At 35.6% G+C, this 23,057-nt stretch overlaps 1 protein-coding gene across 2 annotated transcripts in view; it reads left to right on the top strand.

Annotated features, from left to right (window-relative positions):
* LOC136035679 (integrator complex subunit 7-like) overlaps nucleotides 1-23,057 on the top strand; it is a 129,915-nt gene that overhangs the window by 70,510 nt on the left and 36,348 nt on the right. For both annotated transcript variants that reach the window (XM_065717603.1, XM_065717604.1), the window contains exons 13-15: nucleotides 3,761-3,894; nucleotides 7,558-7,963; nucleotides 16,252-16,355. In XM_065717603.1, coding sequence (XP_065573675.1) covers nucleotides 3,761-3,894; nucleotides 7,558-7,963; nucleotides 16,252-16,355 — 644 coding nt within the window. The remainder of the gene's footprint in view (nucleotides 1-3,760; nucleotides 3,895-7,557; nucleotides 7,964-16,251; nucleotides 16,356-23,057) is intronic.

A 23,057-nucleotide genomic window follows, 5' to 3' on the forward strand; every position in this document is an offset into this window, starting at 1 on the left:
AATGAACACGAGTCCTAGATAGATGATTGACATAAACGGAACGGATCCGCTCTCTTTTGGGTTGGGGGGGGGGGGTAATTCTGAAAAATTAGAAAAAATGAGGTATTTTTAACTTACGAACGGGTGATTGGATCTCCATGAAATTTGATTTTTAGAAGGATATCGTGGCTCAAAGTTCTTATTTTAAATCCTGACCGGATCTGGTGACATTGGGGGAAGTTTGGGGTGGGGAGACCTAAAATGATGGGAAACGCTTAGATTGGAGGGATTGGGATGAAACTTGGTTGGAAAAATAAGCAAAAGTCTTGCATACGTAATTTACATAATTGGAACGGATCCGCTCAATTGCGGGGGGGGAGGGGGAATTCTGAAAAATAAGAAAAATAACGTATTTTTAACTTACGAAGGAGTGATCGGATCTTCATGAAACTTCATATTTAGAAGGACCTCGTAACTCCGATATCTTATTTTAAATCTCAAGCGGATCAAACGTAATTGGGGGGGGGGCAGTTGGGGGGACCGGAAATCTTAGAAAATACTTAAAGCGGTGAGATCAGGATGAAACTGGATGGGAAGAATAGAAACCTGTCTAAGATACGTGACTGACATAACTGGACCGGATCTGCTCTCTTTGGTGGAATTGGGAGGGGGAGGTAATTTTGAAAATTGAGGTATTTGTAACTTACGAAAGGGTGACCAGATCTTAATGAAATTTGATATTTAGAAGGATCTTGTGCTATAAAGTTCTAATTTCAAATTCCGACCAGATCCTGTGACATTCGGGGGAGTTGGAAGGGCGGATCCGCTCTCTTTGGGGGAGTGGGGGCGAGGGTTAATTCTGAAAGATTATAAAAATGAGGTATTTCATTAGGTTCTTTAGGATTCTTTAGGTTCTGACCTTCTCACAAGTACCAAATGAGCTCTTGGCTCTTCCAACCTCGTACCATATGAGCTCTCGGCTCTTCCGACCTCGTCACAAGTGCCATATGAGCTCTTAGCTCTTGTTCATATTTATAAATCATTTTCCCTTTGTTGCTGAGAAGTTTTGCTAAGAATGTAGTAAATCTACTTCTTTATACTATTTTCCTATATTAATCAGTAACTCGATAAAAGATCTACAAAAAAAAAGTCCGTCGGTTTCCAACTTTTAAGAAAAGTTTTTAAAGGAAGTGTATGCAATACTAATGAGCACAAAAATGCATTTTGTTCTATATTGTTAACTTGTATTGAAAATACAGAAACAGTTGACTTTATCAAAGCTTTAGCATTTCTTTTAAATTCATGCTCTATTTGCTTGATATGTGGCACTTTTTTGCATAGAATATTCTCTTTGTGGCGAAAAAAGAGACTTGTTCTGCAGTAAATTTATTCTAGTTTTTATTATGGGCGATAAAGCAACTTTAAAAATGTGATTACAAAGTCTAAATTTTCCTTCAGACAATAATAGCTAAACCTTAGCCTTGCATAGCTATTAGGATGCTTGGGTTCGATTCGCGTCGTTTGGAAGTTTCTTATATAATTTGTTGTAAGCGGCTACATTGTTTTCATGTAATTATAAAATCTTTATGCAATCGCAGGCTGAATATTCTTGTTGGATAAAAAAAAAAAAAAAAAAAAAAAAAGGTAGAGGATACGGCATTAGACTTTACAGTCCCTACCGGCGGTGCTGAACTCTGTTTCTTGGCCCTTCAGCCAGGAAGTGCAATGGGGGGTTGGGGGCCAGCCATCCTGTGCTTTCGCACACCCTTCCTGTTTACCTTCCCCAGACTTCTCCAGGTACCCATTTAGAGCTGGGTCGACTCTGGCTAAGCTTACAGAGTCACGTTACTGACCCCCGTCCCAAACTGAAGAATTGGGTACACCGGGATTCGAACCCGCGTCCTCTCAGACGAAGGATCCCGAATCCAGCGCACCAACCCACTCGGCCAGGACGGCCTTGTTGGGTCCATGGCCCTAATTATCAGATAAATGTTCCATCTCTTCTATATATATATATATATATATATATATATATATATATATATATATATATATATATATATATATATATATATACTAGCTGTTGGGGTGGCGCTTCACGCCACCCCAACACCTAGTTGGTGGGGCGCTTCGCGCCCCCCAAGCCCCCCCGCGCGCGTAATTCGTTACGCGCCATATTATTTACGCGCCATTGTAGTTGTGTCCCTGTGTCCCACCTGTGAATATAGATAGATTTATATATGTGTTTCAAACTACGTAAAAATTGCGAATATACAACACTCTTGGCTTTCCCATTGTCTGTGCATATACAAAGCCGTATGTACTAATAATGACGTCATATACAAACGCTCTTTTTACAAACAAACAAACATACATACACACAACTCGTTTTTATATAGATAGATAGATAGATAGATACAATACAAATTAACTGCGTAAAACTTGCGAATATACAACATTCTTCGCTGTCCAATTGTCGCTGCATATAAATAGATTGTCAGGTTTACCGACCCTCGAACATGCAACGTACAATTGTCCATGGGAAAAACAATCAGTATTAAGATCTATACCACATTTTTCTAATGATTGACCTTGAGCTTTGTTAATGGTGATTACAAATGCTAATCGAATTGGGAATTGCAATCTTTTAAATTGAAAAGGCAGATCCGTTGGAATCATGGGAATGCGAGGAATAAGAACAGCCTTACCCTCAAAAGGTCCTGTCAAGATTGTGGCCTCTATTAGGTTTTCCATTGTTTTTTTTTACGGCAAGTCGCGTGCCATTTTGGTACGCCTATTTTTAGTTGTAGCACGTGTGGTGGAAACCCTGAAAGATCCACGGAATTTAAAAATTCAGATGGATAATTAACCGCTTCATTTGGTTCCAAAACTGTGTCGACTGACTTGTAAAGGACTGCCTGGTCTCGAATCTTGGTCAAAACAATATTGTTGATTTCGTGGACGTCTATTTTTGGGTGCGAGAATCGCTCTTTCACTTAGCCATTTATTATTTTTATAATTTTTTAGAATATTCGGAAATACTTTTTCAATCAATTCATTTTTGGACTTCACTAAATTACATAAATCAGCAGGTAGTTGTATACGTCCTGAAATTGAGTCTACTGGGAGCTTTCCGTTTCCAATTGCCAGCAATTGATCTGAAAATGTTTGACCAGAGTCATCGTTTTGCAATCGGACACGCATATTTGTAGTTAATTTTAATGTTTTTACGTGTGCCCATAAATTAGAATTTTTCAGGCAAGCATTCATTTCGTCTGCAGGAGTTGATCTAGGTATTATAGGTAATGTTTGCCTGAAATCTCCCGCAAGCAATATTAATGTGCTGCCAAAGGGTTTCGACTTCCCTCTCAAATCTTTCAAGCATTGATCCAGAGCCTCGAGCGATTTTTTGTGTGCCATTGTGCACTCATCCCAAATAATAAGTTTCCATTGCTGCAATACTTTACCCATCCCAGATGATTTGGAAATATTGCACGTGGGAGTTTCTGATTCCTCGGCACGCTTTCTTTTCTTACTTTCTCTATCAGTAGCAAGCCTGATTTCTTGCTGTTTTTGTGATTCCTCGGCACGCCTTCTTTTTTCACTTTCTCTTTTAGCAGCAAGTCTGGTTTCATGTTGCTCTGGTAGTTCCTTGGCATATATATATATATATATATATATATATATATATATATATATATATATATATATATATATATATATATATATATATATATATATATATATATATATATATATATATATGTTATTTTTATTTTAGGTAAGGCTATGTGTATTGCTATGCCTCGCTCATCATGGGTATTCTTGGCAAGCTGAGAGCTTATCAACCTTGCGTCTCGCAGCCTTGCATGGTAACTACTGGTCCACTTATAGAATTGCTCGAGCTTGTGCTAGGTAAGCAAATAAGAATATTGGGGCCCTTGGCCCTAATTATCAGATAAATGTCCTTTTTGTAGGTTCAATGTCATTCCCTCTTTAAATATATTGTTTCTATCCTTGCCATAGCTATTCACCTAATATCTTTTTGTCTTGTTATTATTCTTTCTTGGTTAAGAGATTAGATGTCTTTAAAGAATCCTCTAATTGGATCGCTTCTGAAAAACGTAACGTGTTGGTGACTCATACAGGAAACAGAAATAACTTGAGAACCTAAAGATAAATTTTCTAGCTGAATTCATAAGTTCATTGATACGCCTTAATCGCTAATTGTTTGGAGGTATGCACCTCCGCGCAAGAGGTCCTCTTGGAAGTGTGCTTTATTTGAAGTTTGTCTTGGTTGGGTCCTTGGGTCCTTGTATCGCTGTTGACCTTTGAGTATTAAGATTTTTTTTGCCCTTTTCTAACTATGCTTTATTTTTACCATTTTCGTGTAGGTACAGTCTAAAAGTGTTGACAAGGGAAGATTTTATATAGGGGGGCCCTTATATAAATGTATCACTGAGATCTTCTCTGAGGGAAGATATAGTTTTTCGAAAGTACGACCCAGGGGTGTGGGTCAATTTGTAGAATAAGATCCCGGGTCGCTAAAGCCGAATAATTATGTTCCCCATTCCAGCCTCAAGCTTTTTGGATTTTGTAATGGTGAGATAATTAGAGAGAGTTAGTAGAAGCAAACACTAAAGACGTAATTTATCCAGGTTGTTTTACCTAGATAGCAACAAAGGTGGTTCAATATCTTTCCTCTAGTGATCTAGTACTAGAGACCATGGAACTGTGACACTGTAGACTAAATACTGTGGCACTTTCTCCCAAGAAATAGTGCACTCGTTGGAGCCGTAGTAGTATTAGCTGGGGTACTGCTACAACAGAAATGCTGGTATGAGCAGCATTCGTGGAACCTCTAGCCTGCCGCAGATCAACACAGGTGGCCACAGTCGTTTGCCACAAATTCAGAAGCTTTCCTTTTTTGCTCTCTTTTGAAGTAGAAGACTTCGTTCTTTTAGAATGGCTGCTTGAAAAAACCTATTAGAAAATAAGCGAAAAGCTTGATTTTTGTTTCATTTATTTCCAGCGTTATTTTTGCCCGTGGTTCTCCTTCTCGTTTTCTTACGTGCCATTTTGTTATTCCTTTTTTAAGCCATAATCAGTCATACATTCATCTGAGAGGTACTGATTAATATAAGCTGAGCTAATAAAGTATGTTCATTGAGTATAGGTTAGGTTTCGTTCTTTCCAGATTGGCTGATTGAAAAAATCCTTTAGAAACTAAGGGTAAAACTTTCATTGATTGATTATTTGATTATTAATTTTTCAGCAATTTACAAATTACTAAAACTATGAAACGAAAATGGGCAACACTAGGAAGTCGAATCACCTGTGCACAGTGGCTTAATTAAATAATTATATTACGTAATCAAAAGACAAAAAGAGTTACACCATTGATTGTCATAAGGAATTGCTTTCACCCTGCATCTTGGCTGAGCAGGAGCCATCTCAATTGGGGTTTGAATGAATAAATGAATGAAATCTTGCTATGCTGTTTGACCTATGTGATATTATGGATGAGTAGGGTTAAGGCCTCATTCAAGCGCTGATCTATATTAATTACTAATGTAGGAAAACAATCTTCCTTTTCTCCTTCTGTCTTTTTTTTTATGTGTTTGTGCTGTTGCACTGGTGATTTCTCTTCTCATTATATATATATTCTATATCGAATATATAGAATATATATATATATATATATATATATATATATATATATATATATATATATTTATATATATATATATTCGATATTTAGATGTTCTATATAATATATATATTTATATATTCTACATTTATATATTCTATATTTAGAATATATATATCTATATATTCTACATATTCTACATATTCTCTTATATATATTTCTATATACTAGCTTATCAGCATTCTTGATATGATACGAATCATAACCAGAATTAGAAGAAAATATACTCACAAAATATGTTGATGCAACATCATTCAAACACTGGTATACCAATAGTTTTTTTTGTCAGCCTTGTTTTTCCCTCTTATTTTCATGTATGCTATTTTATTATTCCTTTTAAAGCCATTCTCAATCATACCCTTTTTTATATATTTGTTTTTGCGAGAGGTGCTGATTTTAATAAGGAAAGGTAATCGAATATGTGCGTAGAGTATAGGTGAAAGTCCACCTAATTAAGCAGTAATTTTAGAAAATACTTAAGTCAGAATATTTGCTCTCTTTTAACCATTTACTATCACTAATTGTCAGTATCCTCTACGCTTAGTTCATGTAGAAGCCCCATTTAATACTTTTTTCTTGATTTATCTTTCTTTGTTCTTTTGTAATTTATATTCTTTTGTTGGTATTTAAAATAGAAGTTGTTGAAGTGTTTGACATATAGATAGGAACTAACGTAAGGCAAGAACTCAAGCTCATTATTAAACGTCAATAAATGTCAAAAGACCAGAAAAGGTAAAGAAAGCCTTAAGTTAGGCAAAATTTATTAAGTTATTTTCTTTTAAATTATTCAGTTGAATTTAATCTTTAAATTTTAAATTTTATTTAAATTGAAAAAAGAACCGTTGATTTTTGAATTAAAATCAACTTGGTAGAAGTGACGAAAAACTTGAGTGCCATGGCTAATAAGACCAAGACATATAGTCTCTTTGAGAGGCAAAAATGGTATAGCTTTTTCAAAGTTGTATAAAATGATTATTTTCACTTGTTGATATATAGTCTATCATCCATCCTATAATGGATTATTGGAAACTCCAAAAAGATGATTCAAATATTCATAACTGACCATGTCCACAGGACTAACGGGCAAATTGGGCAACTGAGATTGTTCATATTATATGAGCTTTGCCTAATGGAAAAACCCACTGGAATGGCAATAGGGATGGGCAAGTTTTTTTATTGACTCATTAGGGGACTGAAGTCGATTGGACTCGCAGGCGATAGCGACCTGAGCTTAATAGGCCCACTCGCCCATTTTCCGGTTGACTCATGACGGACTATGTCCAATAGACTTGTAGGCAAAACGGGGGACTGAAGTCGTTACTTTAGCTTATTGCTCCCTTTTCATTATGTTTCCTGGAACCGAAACAGAAAGCTTTTCACTTACTTTAAAGCTCAATTAATAAAATTTGGATAAATAGGAATGAAGGGTGGAATTTATTTGAGGGCATAGGTCCAAATTCGTCAAAATACCAAAATAGTTCTCTTTTTTTAGTTCTATGAAGCTAGGTTGTAAAATTAAGTATTTAGTTTCCCCTCCTTATTTGTGTGTAGCATATACCAATGCACATTGTTGCAGTAAAGTGGCATATGAGGTGGCATCATATCTTTAACTAAAGTCTTTGCTTGGTTCTCGTTGAAAGATAATTTAGTCCTTCTTTTCCTCTTCAAAATTGAAAAGAAATGGTGAGAAGTAGTGGAATAGTGAGAAAAAATCTTTTCCGGTATGATTAAATAAAAAAAGAAAAAAAAAGAAGGATGTGAACTAAATTTGAATATAGGATATTACGGAGAAGATTAACATAAACTATAGATAGAAGAAATCACTAAAATGGAGAGATGAAGGGAAGTAATCTTTCAATCCCTTTCAGGTATGACCACGCCCAAGTTGGCCTTGAAATAATGGCTCCACTAGACAAAATACTATCTTCAGAAAGCAGAGCAGCTTATATCCAAGGATGCACTGAACTCCTACGGTCCAAAAGCATGCTCTTATCCCAAGAAGGCGCCCTCTCAGAAAAAATATCTGCAGCTGCTGATTGTTGCGAAAGGGCGGCTTCACATTTGAAACTTGTCTCTGAGCAAGGACTAATCACGTCCTTTATATTTCATGAAGAATATTTAAAAACAAGGGCATATTTTCTTATTGCCTGTGGCCAGTTGGTGGCTACCCTCAAGACTCTTAGGACTGCTCCCCCTCCCGCCCCTGCTGTTGCATTGGGTGCTGGAGGAACTTATAAAGACGATCTTTTGAAGTGTGGAAGGGCGGCTACTCAGGTAATGTTAAAATGATCTGAGTTTTTCAGCCCTTTTTTAGTATTGACCCAGGATAAAATAATATTTTTTCGGGCTTTTCAGATGGCAGGGTGGAGGGAAACTCCCGATTCATTATTAGGGTACTGGAAAGATGCGTTTAAAATTAATTATAGAATAAGTGTCTTTTGTGTAACATAGCTCAGAGCATGAACGTCTAAAAAAAAAAAAAATTCAAGTTAGCTCAGAAACTACATTTTCACTACTAATACTACTAACAATTCACTGCAGCACCAACCTGCCTGAGGCAAACACAGCTACGCATGCTCCTCCTCCATCCCAGTTAATTCAAAGCCTCTTTCGTTACATCCTCCCAAGAAATTTTCGTCTTCCTTAAATCTTTCCTTACAACATCATTATTAGACCAATTATAGGTCTAAGCTATAACTTTAATGGATTAGTCTTAAGGGGTGATTTGGGGCTGACTAGTTTAAGAGCAATAGAACAGTTAGCATTGTTAGTTGTTGGGAGAAACTGGGGTCTCCACATGAAGATAGGCTATTAAAGGTAGCATGCTAAGAGTGATTGACAGGTTCTTGGGCTAGCCTAGTAAGATATCTTTTAGAAAGTTGTGAAGAAGGTAGGCTCTGGAATAACGGGAAAAGGTCAGGGCAAGAAATAGGGCAGTTAGCATTGTTAGGTGTTGGGAGAAACTGGGGTCTCCACATGAAGATAGGCTATTAAAGGTAGCATGCTAAGAGTGATTAACAGGTTCTTGGGCTAGCCTAGTAAGATATCTTTTAGAAAGTTGTGAAGAAGGTAGGCTCTGGAATACCGGGAAAAGGTCAGGGAAAGAAATGGGGCTTGGTTTCCGAATAGGTAAGGATTATTTTAGAGAACCAGAAAATCCAAAAATGGTATTCTGATATTACAGCGTCCCGTCCCTCTGTCCGTATGCTAAGATTATGGAATCATGGGGGGAGGAACTTTTTGCCGCTTGGTGATGGGATAAAGTATCTGGGAAGGGCGACAAACAAGTTAGGTCCTTACTGTTGCGCAATGTTTGGGAATAAGGAGGTTGAATTAATTCGTTTTTAGGGTTTTTTATGAAGAATTAAATAGTATGAAGAGGGGGATTTTACAGTTAGGAATGCGTTGATATAATAAGATAAGATTTATTTCAAAAAGCTTGCGGGCCATAGCCACACAGAATAAAGTCTACAAACATTATTAAGTGATAAAAGTCTTATTGGGATTAAGAAGTTTGGCAAGTTTGCGGGCACAGGAATGATACACAGGGATGATTTCCTGTTCTTTATTTATAATTTAATCTGGATTTAATGGTGTGTATTTGTTTATGATTTATATAGTGTTATATTTTTGTATTAACCATGGCCCATAAAGGATTTTAGTGATAATAAATGTCATATAATCCTTCCATCCCACTCGAGGATGGTCTACATTTCTTTCGGCCCTAGGTGGTTGGTTGACAAAGAAGATCCCTGGTAAATCAGTTATCCTTCATCCGTAGAACGTGGCCTAGCGGTCTGAACTTTTTTTTTTTATTGTAGCTGTAGAAAGTGGTATTGAACCACATTTTTTGTACAGCTTACTGTTTGATATATGGTCAGTCAGTCGGGTACCCAAAACAATCAGTTGGCAATTCCTTTGAAAACATCTAGGAAATCATTCTCTGTCTTTCGGAGTGCACACGCTTCAGAACCATACTTGACCTCTGTAATCACTTTAGCTTCCAATATTCTAATCTTGGTTAGAAGACTTATTTCCCTACTCTTCCAAACTTCTTTCAACTGTGAAAAACGCTGGGCCTTGCCCAGTGGATTCTACTTTTAACATCTTGTTGTTGGTGTAATTGAATGGAGCTTCCAGGATTTCTTTTCTCTGCTCCGGGATTCTTTTATTCTGTTTTTTCTTCAACCTAGAAAAACCAAAAACCCAAAAAAGAAAAGAAACTAATTCTAAATTAGTTTTACATTGACCCGCCATCTTCACAATCATGCCTCGTCATACTGACTAATCTACTACTCTCAAACTAACAGTTATTCTAATATCCTGTCAAAATTCATAAAAATTTTTAACTTTACTAATTATGAATACAATATTTATTATAGTCGAAAATTCACAAAGTGTACAAAACCTAAAATATTTCAACTAACAAGTTCATTGCACTTTCTACATAAGGAAGGATGTCCTACCGTCCTTAGGAAATCCTTCATTGTAGTGGCATCAATAATTTACCAAAAAATAATTTCAAAAAGCAAAAACACTTTTAACATCTGTACTTCATACACCATCTTTACTAGTAATTAAATAAAAAAACGAGTTTTTCTAACGGAAAGTTATTAGCGGTATTAAAACTTAAAACGAACAGAAATTACTTCGTATATGAAAGGGGCTGCATGAATGTAGTCTCCCTGATAACTCTCTATCTGATAACTCCCTTTTTAGCAATTTTTTGTGTGGCTCTTGTTGAAAATTCCGTTTCAATTAGTTTTCCACTGAAATTTCCTTTCTGGTCAGGTTTTGTTGATAATATTTGCTCCATTTGAGAATATAGACAGTTTTTCTGTATCAGTATCTCTGGATTTAAGATTTTTGCCCACTCATACTTTAAGTAAGACCCCTAAGAAAGAGACTCGCAGAAATTCTCTGTTGTTTTTCTAAATTCGCTGTGTTAATTCTAAAGGGTTTAACCCATTTTGATAGGGAAAAGGGCTTGGATTTTCTATACATAGAAACCTTGCTACATCAAATAACCTATTGACACAGAGGTTCTTGATACATACAACCTATTGATACACATTTACCTATTGATACACATATTGATACCTATGATACACATTTACCTATACACATATACATATTGTGTTTACATACAATACCCTATTGATACACATTTATTGATACATATAATGATTACGATTGAAACATTTCTCAAACAGTTCGTGGTAACGAACTGTAGTAAGGAGCGACCCGGCTCAATAGTAACCAAAACTCTAAATAATGGAATTTTGATACCAATAGCAACATCAAAAGAATCACATTTTAATGCTGATTTTAAATATATTAAGTTTCATCAAGATGAGTTATACCCATTAAATGTTACTAGCCTGAGAAAATTTGCCTCATTTTATAAAAAAGGGGGAAACACCCCCATAAAGTCATACGATCTTCACGAAAATCACACCATCAGATTCAGCACATAAGAGAACCTTATTGTAGAAGTTTCAAGCACCTATCTACGAAAATGTGGAATTTCGCATTTTTTGCCAGAAGGCAGATCACGGATGCATGTTTATTTGTTTTTTGTTTTTTTTCGAAACTCTAAAAAACAGAATTTTGATACCAATAGGTACGTCAAAAGAATTGCATTTTAATGCTAATTTTAAATATATAAGTTTCATAAGGATTAGTCTTACCCATAAAAAGTTACGAGCCTTAGAAAATTTGCCTTATTTTAAAAAATATGGGGAAACACCCTCTAAAAGTAATAGAATCTTAACGAAAATCACACCATTAGATTCAGCGTATCAGAGAACCCTGTTGTAGAAGTTTCAAGCTCCTATCTACAAAAATGTGGAATTTTGTATTTTTTGCCAGAAGGCAGATGACGGATGCATGCATGTTTATTTGTTTGTTTGTTTTTTTTTTGTTTTTTTTTCCAGGGGTGATAGTATCGACCCATTTGTCCTAGAATGTTGCGAGAGGGTTCATTTTAACGGAAATGAAAAGTACTAGTGCCCTTTTTAAGTGACCAAAAAAAATTGACGGCATCTAGGCCCCCTCCCAGGCTAATTATTTTCCCAAAGTCAACGGATCAAAATTCTGAGATGGCCATTTTATTCAGTGTAGTCGAAAAACCTTATAACTATGTCTTAGGGTCGACTTACTCCCCCACAGTCCCCGTGGGAGGGGCTACAGGTTACAAACTTTGACCAGTGCTTACATATAGTAATGGTAAATGGTATTGGTATCGGGTATCGGGTATTGGGTATTGGCACAATGGTAATGGTATTGGGAAGTGTACAGACGTTTTCAGGGGGATTTTTCGGTTGGGGGGAGGGGCTGAGAAGAGGGGGATATGTTGGGGGAACTTTCCATCGAGAAATTTGTCATGGGGGAAGAAAATTTCCATGAAGGGAGCGCAGGTTTTTCTAGCATTATTTAGAAAAAAAACAATGAAAAATAAATATGAAAAAGTTTTTTCAACTGCAAGTAAGGAGCAGCATTAAAACTTAAAACGAACAGAAATTATTACGCATATGAGGGGCTCACCTCCTAAAAGTTACATATATCTTTTACTAATAAAAACATTTGTAAAAATTTGAAAGTTGTAGTTGCCCATTTAAGTAACCAAAAAATCGGAGGGCAACTAGGCTTCCTCCCCCGCTCTTTTTTTCTCAAAATCATTCGATCAAAACTATGAGAAAGCCATTTGGCCAAAAAAATAAATATGCAAATTTCGTTTTAATTATTCCTCTGCAGTGAGCCAAAATCAAAACATGCATTGATTCAAAAACGTTCAGAAATTAAATAAAAAAACAAGTTTTTTTACTGAGAGTACGGAGCGACATTAAAACTTAAAACAAACAGAAATTACTTCGTATGTGAAAGGGGCTTTTTCTCCTCAACGCCCCGCCCTTCCTAAAGCCTCATAAAGATCGAGATCCTTTTTTAAATTTAATTTTGAATATCCTCATCTTTTAAGGTTTATCTTATGAGGAAAATAATATTTCCCTAAAATATTGGCGTATTACTTCACCAATTGTGAATTTATATTGTCTGGTTCGTCCTCTTGGCATAAATCAAATTCTAACTTATTTTCTATTGTACAATTACTGTCGGTTCAAAGATAATCCGCATCAATAATTTCAGACTGATTACAAAGATGATTTTTTTTTGACTCCACACTCCACATAGCATCTTACAAATGACATATACGAAATTTCAAAGTCTTGCAAGTGACCTTGTTCTTGGTTGGAACGGAACAGTGACAGCTCTCAAATAATCATAGGCAGTGATAACGCTGGCTAAAAAAAGAGCCGTGTGGGCACAATGTGTTATTTGCTTATTTATTTAGTTTTTTTTGGGTCTTAGGCCAGGGCACTTAATATCGAAGGACTTATTGTAGAAAATTCAAAAAGGGGTCATTCGATTGGTAATCTAAACGTTTAGTGCCCTTTTAATAGTCAAAAGTGATTGGGGGGAACTAAACCCCCCTCCGAAGCCCATTATTTCCCCAAACACGTTAAATCAAAATTTTGAGCTAGCCATTTTGTTTGAAGTAGCTGAAAAGTATGGAAATTATTTGTTTAAAGGTGGCAACCCCAATACCCACTGTCCTCAGAGAAAGGGTTGTAAGTTATCCCCTGGAGGCATTTAAGGTTTGTATAGAAAGGGTGATCGTATAAACTTTGGAGGGGGCTCATTGGATTGCTAATCAGAAGTTTTGTTGCTCTTTTTGAGATTAAGAGTGATCGTGGGGGGATATTCACCCCCTGGACCTCGTATTTTCTTGAAATGCATCTGATATAAATTTTGAGATGGTCGTCTGTTGTCGTAGAAACTTCGGAAACAGCTCATTCGATTGGAAATTGAAAAGGCTAACGCCCATTTTAATAGTCGAAAGTGATTGGAGGGTAACTAATCCCCCTCTCATGCCCAATATTTCTCCAAACACATTCAGTCAAAATTTTGAAAGAGCCATTTTGTTCAACGTCATTTCAAGGTTCTGAGATTATGTCTTTGAAGAGAACACCGCCCCCGCCACATCCCTTAGAGCAAGGGTTATAAGCTATACTCTGGGGACATTTGAGGTATATATAGAAAATGTGATCGTAAACAACTCTGGAATGGGCTCATTGGATTGAAAATTAGATGTTCTAGTGCCCTTTTTAAGATATAGAGTGATAAGAGGGTGGAAATCCCGCCACCTTGTATATTCCGGAAATGAATCTGATAGAAATTTTGAGATGGAAGCCTGGAGGGCAACTAATCCCCCTCCCACGCCCACCATTTCCTCAAACACATCCAATTTATAATTTTGAGCCATTTTATTCAGGCAGTTGAAAGGTCCGTAAATTATGTCTTTGAGGATGACAACCCCCCTACAGCCATCAGGGCAAGGTTTGTAAGTTTTGCCCTGGTGGCACATAATATAACAAAACTCCTAAGTCGACACGGCCCCCCAGGGCCCGGGGGGGCAAGCGTTGTAAATTATGGCCTAGGGGCCTTTATAGTTCCTACGAAAGGGATGCTCGTATAAACTTCAGGAAGGACCCATTTGGTTGGAAATTGAAAGTTCTAGTTCACTTTTATAGTCAAAAGTGACTGGAGGGCAACTAGCCCACCCCCAATCACGCCCCCTTGTCCCCAAATTCATCTGATAAAAGTTTGAAATAGCCATATTGTTAAAAATAGTTCAAAGGTCTTATAACAAAACTCAGGTGTCGTCACAACCCCCTGGGGCTCGTGAGCAGGCGTTGTACGTTTTGTCATGGGGGCATATATAGTCTTTATGAAAAGAACGCTCATATAAACTCCAGAGAGGGCTAATTTGATTGGAAATTGAAAGTTCTAGTTCACTTTAAGAATCAAAGGAGATCTAACTCTCTTGGGAACTAGCCCCCAGCTCACCACGCCTCTAAATGTATCCCCAAATGTGTCGGATTAAAATTCTGAGAGCGCAATTTTGTTATGAATAGTTCAAAGGTCACATAACAAAAGCTCAGGTGTCAGCACAACCCCTTAGGGCCCGGGGGCAGGCGATGTAAATTTTGCCCTGGTAGAATAATTGGTTCTTATGAAAGGATGCTTGTATAAACTTCAATCAGGGCTCATTCGATCGGAAATTAAAAGTTCTAGTTAACTTCTCAAGAGTAAAAAGAGATCCGAGGGCAACAAGCCCCCCCCCAGGCATTTCCCCCCAAACCCGTCCGATAAAAATTCTGAGATACCCTTTTTTATAAATATTTCAAAGGTCAGAAAAGGTTTGGTCATATTGGAGGGCAACTAGCCCCCGCCCTCCACGCCTGTGGATTGTTAAAACCATGATTATAAAAACGGGTTCGATTTGTTTCAAGACTGCTCAAGACACATATAGTTTTCAGTAAAGTGCCAATGACGTAGTAGCTTTTGTACTTTCACAGTGAAAGATGGAGACGAAACCCAAACTCTTTGCTGTAAAGATTTTTGTTTGTTTCAAGCTGGATTCGCATGTTCAGTTTAAGTTTTACTCGTTTTAAGATTTATTTACTCTTTTATATTAGTAACTGTTGTTTATTTGTTTGCTATAATTGTTTATTTAATTTCTTTTCGTTTTGGGTTTCATTTATGCCTCAGTAGCAAAATATTCTTGTTCGTTTTAAGCTCGATTTGCATATTCACCTTTAGCTTTAATCGTTTTGAGATTTACTTATTCTTTTATAGTAGTAGCTGATGTATTTTTTTTCTGTGCTTTATGAACTCTGCTTTTTTTATTTAATATCTTTTCATTTTGGGTTTCAATTATCTTTAATAGTAATTTCGGATTGTTTTGAGTTTGAGTTGTTGTAGTTTTCTGTTTCTTCTGATCTTAAGTTTAATATGGCCTTTACTTTTCTTTAGAAAACTTCTTTTGTGAATTTTCATTTTTTTAGTTAATACTAGAACATAGAGACATTTAATAATCTAACTCATCGACAAGACTGTGGTGAAATCAGGATGAACTAAAAACCAATAAAAAATAGTGATAATTTGGAGGACATCTTAGTTTCATTTTCTCCTAAAGGTTCAGCTAAGACTGACAAAAGGTTTACAAAAAAAAGCATTTTTTCAATTTTTTCATTCTTTCCAATTTCTCCAAAAAAACTTTATTCGGTTTTTGTATATGCATTTTTATTACGTTTTTACGAGTCGGACCAAAGATTTGTGGAGGGGGTTCAAACCCAGTACCACCCCCTCCCTGGATACGGCCTGGGCCATATTACATCCGGTAATTCTTGGTGTATACTCGAAGGATCCCTAACATATAGTTCAAATACTTAATGTACTTCCCACATTAAAAATTTTTTGAGGAACTGTGCCCAATTACAAATTGAATTGGAATTCAAATTTTCTGTTTTCATTAGGCTTCAGTGAAGCTTAAAGTCAAGCCATGCCCTTTCATCAAAAATTTAAATAGTTCCCTGTTGCAATATTTGACTTTTTGGCAGCTAGCTTTCAATGTTTTTAATTTATTTACTTTTCATATAATTATTTAATAACTAATTTACTTTTCTCTTTTTCAATTCATGAAGCCACTTTTCTTTTAGCTGAAAAACTCTGTTGGAGATTTTCGTCGTGTTGCTGCGCAATATGAAAGCCTATATGAGTCATCTTTTGATGCTGATGCGGATACGCTCAGTCAAATCTTGATGTAAGTATTGAAGAATATAGGAGATTAATCATTATAGTTCCCTTTCGTCTTAGGTTTGTTTTATTCATTCACATCAATTAGTTTTTTTTTCTTAGATTGGCTTCATAGTTTCTTAAAATTTCTGTTCATTTTACAAATTGAAATGTTGCTGATTGACTTCGAGTCAAGCTCAATATAAACGAAAAAATTATCGAATTATGGAATAATTTGCAATTAAGTTATTATATCTTTCGAGAAAACAGCTAGAAAGAAAATAGAAAGGATATCGGGAAGTCCATAAAGCGAAAGCTTATTAAAAATAACGAGGACTTTACTGCCAGACATATGTTTGTATATAGACATATATACATATATATGTATATAGACATATATATGTTTGTCAGGCAGTCCCAGTCGCACTGTAAGTATTCTTTTGACGTTGCATCTGCACTGTAATAACATAACATAAATATTTTGCCAAATCGTTGAATTTACACAGGAATGCTTTTTGGAAGGAAAAATGAATATAGCTTTTATTACCTTTTATTAATAGAATGTACCATTTATTAACAGTAAGATAGTCAGTTGTTCAAAGTATTGTACTCTCTCAAACAACAGCCAGGAATACATCGCAATTATCAGAGGTCAATCATAGGTGTAGGGCTGTTTTTTTTTTTTTTTTTTTTTTTTTTTTTTACCGTAAAACTAAACCTAGGAAAGCAAAAAATGATACTAAATCGAACTTAAAACCTTGAATAATAAAAAAAAAAGATTGAAGAAATCACTTTCCAGTCCTTATCATAAATGGTATTGATGTTCTAAATAAATAAATAAATAAATAAATATATTCGCAAATTTGATGGCAGGCCGTTAAAATGTCACTTGAATAATATTCATCAACTTCCTTCTTGAATGTCCGTAGGTTTGTGGAGCAGATTACTCTTTCTGGTAAGTTGTTCCAATGCTGAACAACTCGGTTGCCGAAAGTCCATCGGCCCATGTCCTTGTAAAAACGTTCCATACTCACTTTGTACTGATGTCCTAGGAGATGATTTTTATTGAACTGCACGATTCTCTGGGCTGGTACGTTATCATAGGCTCCATTGCAGAGCTTGTACATTTCAATAAGTTCACCACGATGGAATCTATAGGCCAGGGTTGGGATTTCAAGCTTTCTAAGCCGCTCTTCGTAGGGAAGGAAGCGTAACCTGGAAGAGAATTTAGTTATCCTCCTCTGAACATTTTCGAGAGCATCTATGTGCTTGTTGTAGTATGGTCTTGTAGAACAATGTCCATACTCAAGAATCGGGCGGACAAGGGACTTATAGAGCGTAGCAAGCATTTTGTCGTCATCGCACGAGAAGTTCCTTCTGATCATACCAGTAACTTTGGAAGCCTTCTTGACGACAGCTTCATAGTGGCTACTGAAGTTCAGTTCAGAATCCACTAAGATGCCTAGGTCTCTTTCTTCTCTACTAAGAGTGAGTGCAGCGGAACCAAGAAAGTATGAGGACGAAAAGTTTTGTGGACCCAGAATGAGGATATGACTTTTCTGGGTATTGATTTCCATGATCCACTTCTTCATCCAGTCATCGATTCGTTGGAGATCCGCCTGCAGGTGGTGAATGTCTTCACATGACGAGATGACGCAATAGAGCTTTGTGTCGTCCGCGTAGAGAAGGTCAGATTTGATGCCCTCAACTAGGTCGTTGATGTAGAGATTAAACAGAAGGGGGCCGAGAATTGACCCCTGGGGTACTCCGCTAAGAACTTTTTCTTCGGTGTTGCTGAGACAACCTTCTACGCACACAACTTGCTTTCTGCCAGTTAAGAAGTCCGTAATCCATTGAAGAAGACTGAATGAGGACCCGGATGAGGAGAGACCGTATTTCCTGAGCTTCTTGACGAGACGCTTATGGGGAACTTTGTCAAAGGCTTTCTTGAGATCCAAGTATATGAGATCAATCTGGAACCCCTTGTCGATGTTTTTCCTCCAATCATCTGTGGCACAAAGCAGTTGGATCTCTGCAGATCGTTCCTTAAGAAAACCAAACTGCTTTTCGGTAAGTATTTTTTCTCGTTTTAAGTGTTCTAGGGTGTGGTCTGCAATGAGAGAATCAAGTACTTTACACGTAATACAAGTGAGGCTTATCGGTGTGTAGTTAGAAGTAGATATTACAATTTCGCGACATTAGCTTGAACTGACATTAAAAATACATATACTGGAGAGGGACTAAACAATCTAAGATTACCTATGTAATGTAAAAATATGTTCCTTTTATGCGGTAATGGAATCACTCAATGAGGTAATGGAATCACTCAAGCATGACATGATACCATGATAAACAATGCTTGATGCTATAGATGAGACCCTTCTTTGTATTAAATATAAGTTATCTCTTCTTTTTCATATGAATTCTCCTTTTCACTTTTCCGTTGCTCTTTAACCGCCTTGATGCCAGTCCTTTCAACTCTGCATTAAATACTTTCGTTAAATATATTGAAAATGTATGTATTTAAATGCGTTAATGTATGTATTAAACGTAAAAATGTATTTAATATAAATTCTGTCTGAACGTTTTACAAGGATGAGGTGCATATTTCATAAAGCTTCCACATTATTTTGTTTTTTGAAAGTCAGACCATTCGTTTTCCTTGTGATGCTTGAATTGAAAAGTGTTAGATCAAAGTAGAGTATTTGAAAAAAAGGGTATATAAATAATAAATAAATATATATATATATATATATATATATGTATATATATACATACATATATATATATATATATATATATATATATATATATATATATATATATATATAAATAAATAAATATATATATATATATATATATATATATATATATATATATATATATATATATATATATATATATATATATATATATATATATATATATATATATATATATATATATATAAATAAAATAAACAATATATGCAATAATTATATACAATATTATACAATTATACAATATAATTATGTAATATAAACAATACAATAATTATAAACAATAAATATATAAAAAATATATAAAAACGGGATTTCTGAAAGAATCGGTTTGACCAAGAATATACTCTCCACCAAGAAATACATAAAGTAGGTATCTGAGACCTGTAGTATCGAACACTAAATCACCAATGGAAGGATTGAAAATTGTCCCACTCTTTCATTTAAATTATACCCGTTTTTCTCTCTTAAATGTGTAAATGAAAAAGCAGTGTGGTCTAAGAAGTTACCTATGTCAGATCAAAGTCGCCATTCAATGTTTTTTCTATTCAGTAGTATTAGTTTTAATGATCAGTCAAAGTCAACCCTCTTGGTGTACCTCTCCTTATGATGATTTTTATAAGTTATTTCATTTCCTAACTTTGCTTGAGAATTAAATGTGGGTTTTCTTATATATTGCGAGTCTTTTCGCTTGACACTCAGTAGGGTAAAGTGTTTGTCAGAATGTATTGTATGAACCTGATAGGGGGGCTTCCATCATGATAGTTGCATCACAGAGGGATAGATGCCTGTTAAATTGATATCTGCAAGGTACTCTAAGATAATTTCTTAAACCATATCGGCCTGCCATAGCATAAGAAAGCATAAAGAAAATGCATAATAAAGCATAGAGCATAAAGAAAGAAAACGATCAAAATGGGGGATTTAAAGTCGAAACAAAACTACTGAAGAAACACAGAAAGCGAATATTTCGAGAGAACAACCGCCTCTCTTCTTTAGCGCGAACAAAATAATTTAATCAAGGAAAATGGCGAAGAAAAAACAAACGCGGAGAGTCAACAAAACCAATTAAAAGCCAATGAAAAAAAAACAGTAAAAAAAACATAAATAAAATTCAATACAAGACCAAAAATTACAATTGAAATCAAATACAGAACCATAAAGTGAGTCATTCACCGATATCTGTGATTTGCGCAAAGCCTTAAAAAATTCTGAACTGCCATCGGCGGATACTAATAAACAACTGAGAAATAAAAGAAAAAACATCATTCACTCAAACAAACGAACCAGTAATGAAATAAATTGGAGAACTAGGTCACCTTATTTCTGATTCTATACATTGCATTTCTTGCGGATAACCTTTGAGACCTAAGGGGTTGTTGACATGTTTGATCATGTGATTGGGATGGTGGTTCAAGGTTTATTTCAGGGATTACTAAAGTATCGGCTTCTTTTTTTAAAAAACCGAAATAAAAATCATTTATTCTTAAATCAACTGGATCTCTGTTCAATGCTAGACCTAAATGTTGATATTTATAAATTTCACCAGCCTCTCGGTAGTGGTGGACAATACTTCTGTCATGCGAAATTAGGCTAGCTTGGTTAAATAAAGCAGTATGGTCTGGGTTATTAAATATGTGTTCAGCAATGGCATAGCTTTCTGCCCTTGTTTTCTGGTTTTTTCCACTTTTTAAAGGTGTTATAAACTGAGATAGAGTGTTGAGTTAATCTATCCGTAAGTTGTTGATTAGTTCTAACGATGTACCAAAGACCACAAGAGCAGGGCATTCTGTAGACACCGAAGTTTTCACCTATCAGGATAGGGTCTTTACCTTGATAAATTTGGGAACTGATTTTCTGGGTTTATCGTAAGTGTAAATGTTATTTTTCCTTAGATTTTTGGAAATATGCTCTGTAACTCCTTTAACGTGCGGGAGACGAAGATAAACTGGATTTTTCCTATGATTTCCGTTTACTATGTCACTATGTAATAATTTTTTAATATGTTTTGCAATCACAGAATTTATTAAACTAATTGGATAACCATTCCCAAATAAAATTTCTCTGAAGGCGGCCAAGCTCTGAATTCAGGAAACGTGGTGAACAAACTTGCAATGCTCTGTCAACTAGAGAAGTGACCACTCCTCTTTTCACAGCAGGAGAATGATTAGAGGAATAATTTAAGTAACGGTTGCTATGTGCGGGTTTTCTGTTGACCCCAAACTCGAAACATGTATCATTTCAGTGCACCAGGACATCTAAGAAAGGAAGACGCCTGTCTACCTCTGATTCCTGAGTAAATTTAAGTTTTGGATCCGAGGAGCTAAGCAAGTGAAGGAAAGACCCCAGAGATTTGTCACCATGCTCCCACCAATAAAAAATATCATCTTTTAAAACGAACCCAAAATTCATGTTTACAAATTTTGCGAAATACCCCTTTCTTCAATGTTTTCTATGAAGATATCAGCCTATATATTGGAAGCCCTTATTTCTGTCTATAAAAAATGCCTCTATAATAGAAGTAAAAAAACAGTTCTGTTGCAAAGGGCTCTAAGTGAAAGAAGTGTCTGATTCGAAAGTATAGATTTTTCTCATATAGATGGGTTAGACCTGAATTTTTGCTTTGTGTATTTCTTCAGTATTTTCGTCCTTTAAGAACCGCATTTTTGATTGTTTTCTTTCTTTATGAAAGGTACTTTCTTAAATGGCTTGATTTTAGTCTCCAAGCTTGGTAGTGGTATCCCTGAAGAGAATCATCCATCAGAACATTGGGCTTCTTACGCCCATTAAATAAAAAAAACTAGTTTTTTTAACTGAAAATAAGGAGCGACATTAAAACTTAAAGCGAACAGAAATTACTCCGTATATGAAATGGGTTGTCCCCTCCGCAATCCCTCGCTCTTTATGCTAAAATTTTTAATTGTTTTAAAAAGCAGAATTGTGGCAAAGAGTCAAATTTTAGCGTAAAGAACGAGGGATTGCGGAAAGGACAAGCCATTTCATATACGGAGTAATTTCTGTTCATTTTAAGTTTTAATGTCGCTCCTTACTTTCAGTTAAAAAAACTAGTTTTTTTATTTATTTTATTTAATTTCTGAACGTTTTTGAATTAATGCATGTTTTATTTTGGCTCTCCGTACATAAATTATTAAAATGAAATTTGCATATTAATTTTTTTTGGCTGAATGGCTTTCTCTTAGTTTTGATCAGACGATTTTGAGAAATAAGGGATGGGGAAGGAGGCCTAGTTGCCCTCCAATTTTTCGGTTACTTAAAAAGGCAACTAGAACTTTTAATTTTTAACGAACGTTTTTATTAGTAAAAAATATACGTAACTTAAGAATTAACTTACGTAACAAACTTTTATATTCTTATATTTTTGATTATATATATGAGGGGGTTTGTCCCCTCGTTAATACCTTGCTCTTCGCACTAAATCTTCAGTTTGGCCCCAATTCTTTAAGAAATACCCCTGAATCAGAAAGGCCGTAGAATAAATAGTTGAAATTACTAAAAATACTTTAGCATAAAGAGCGAAGTATTTATTTCCTCCTAAATACCTCGCTCTTTATGCTAAAGTATTTTAGAACCCCTCGTATGCGTAATAATCTCTGTTCGTTTTAAGTCTTAATGCTACTCCTTACTTTCAATTGAAAAAACTTTTTCATTTTTATATTTTCATTGTTTTTTTTTAATAGTAATGCTAGGAAATCCTGCACCCTTTTCATTGAATTTCTCTACCCCCATGAAATATTCCTCCAAGGAAAGATCGTGGGAGGGGGCCTAGGTACCCTCCAATTTTTTAGTCACTTAAAAAGGGCACTAGAACTTTTCATTTCCTTCAGAATGAGCCCTCTTGCAGCACTCTAGGACCACTCGGTAGATACGATGACCCCTGGGAAAAAACATCAACAAAAAACAAACAAACAAATAAACACGCATCCGTGATCTGCCTTCTGGCAAAACATACG

The sequence above is a fragment of the Artemia franciscana genome, chromosome 14 (assembly GCF_032884065.1).
Source record: "Artemia franciscana chromosome 14, ASM3288406v1, whole genome shotgun sequence".
Taxonomy (NCBI): Eukaryota; Metazoa; Arthropoda; class Branchiopoda; order Anostraca; family Artemiidae; genus Artemia; species Artemia franciscana.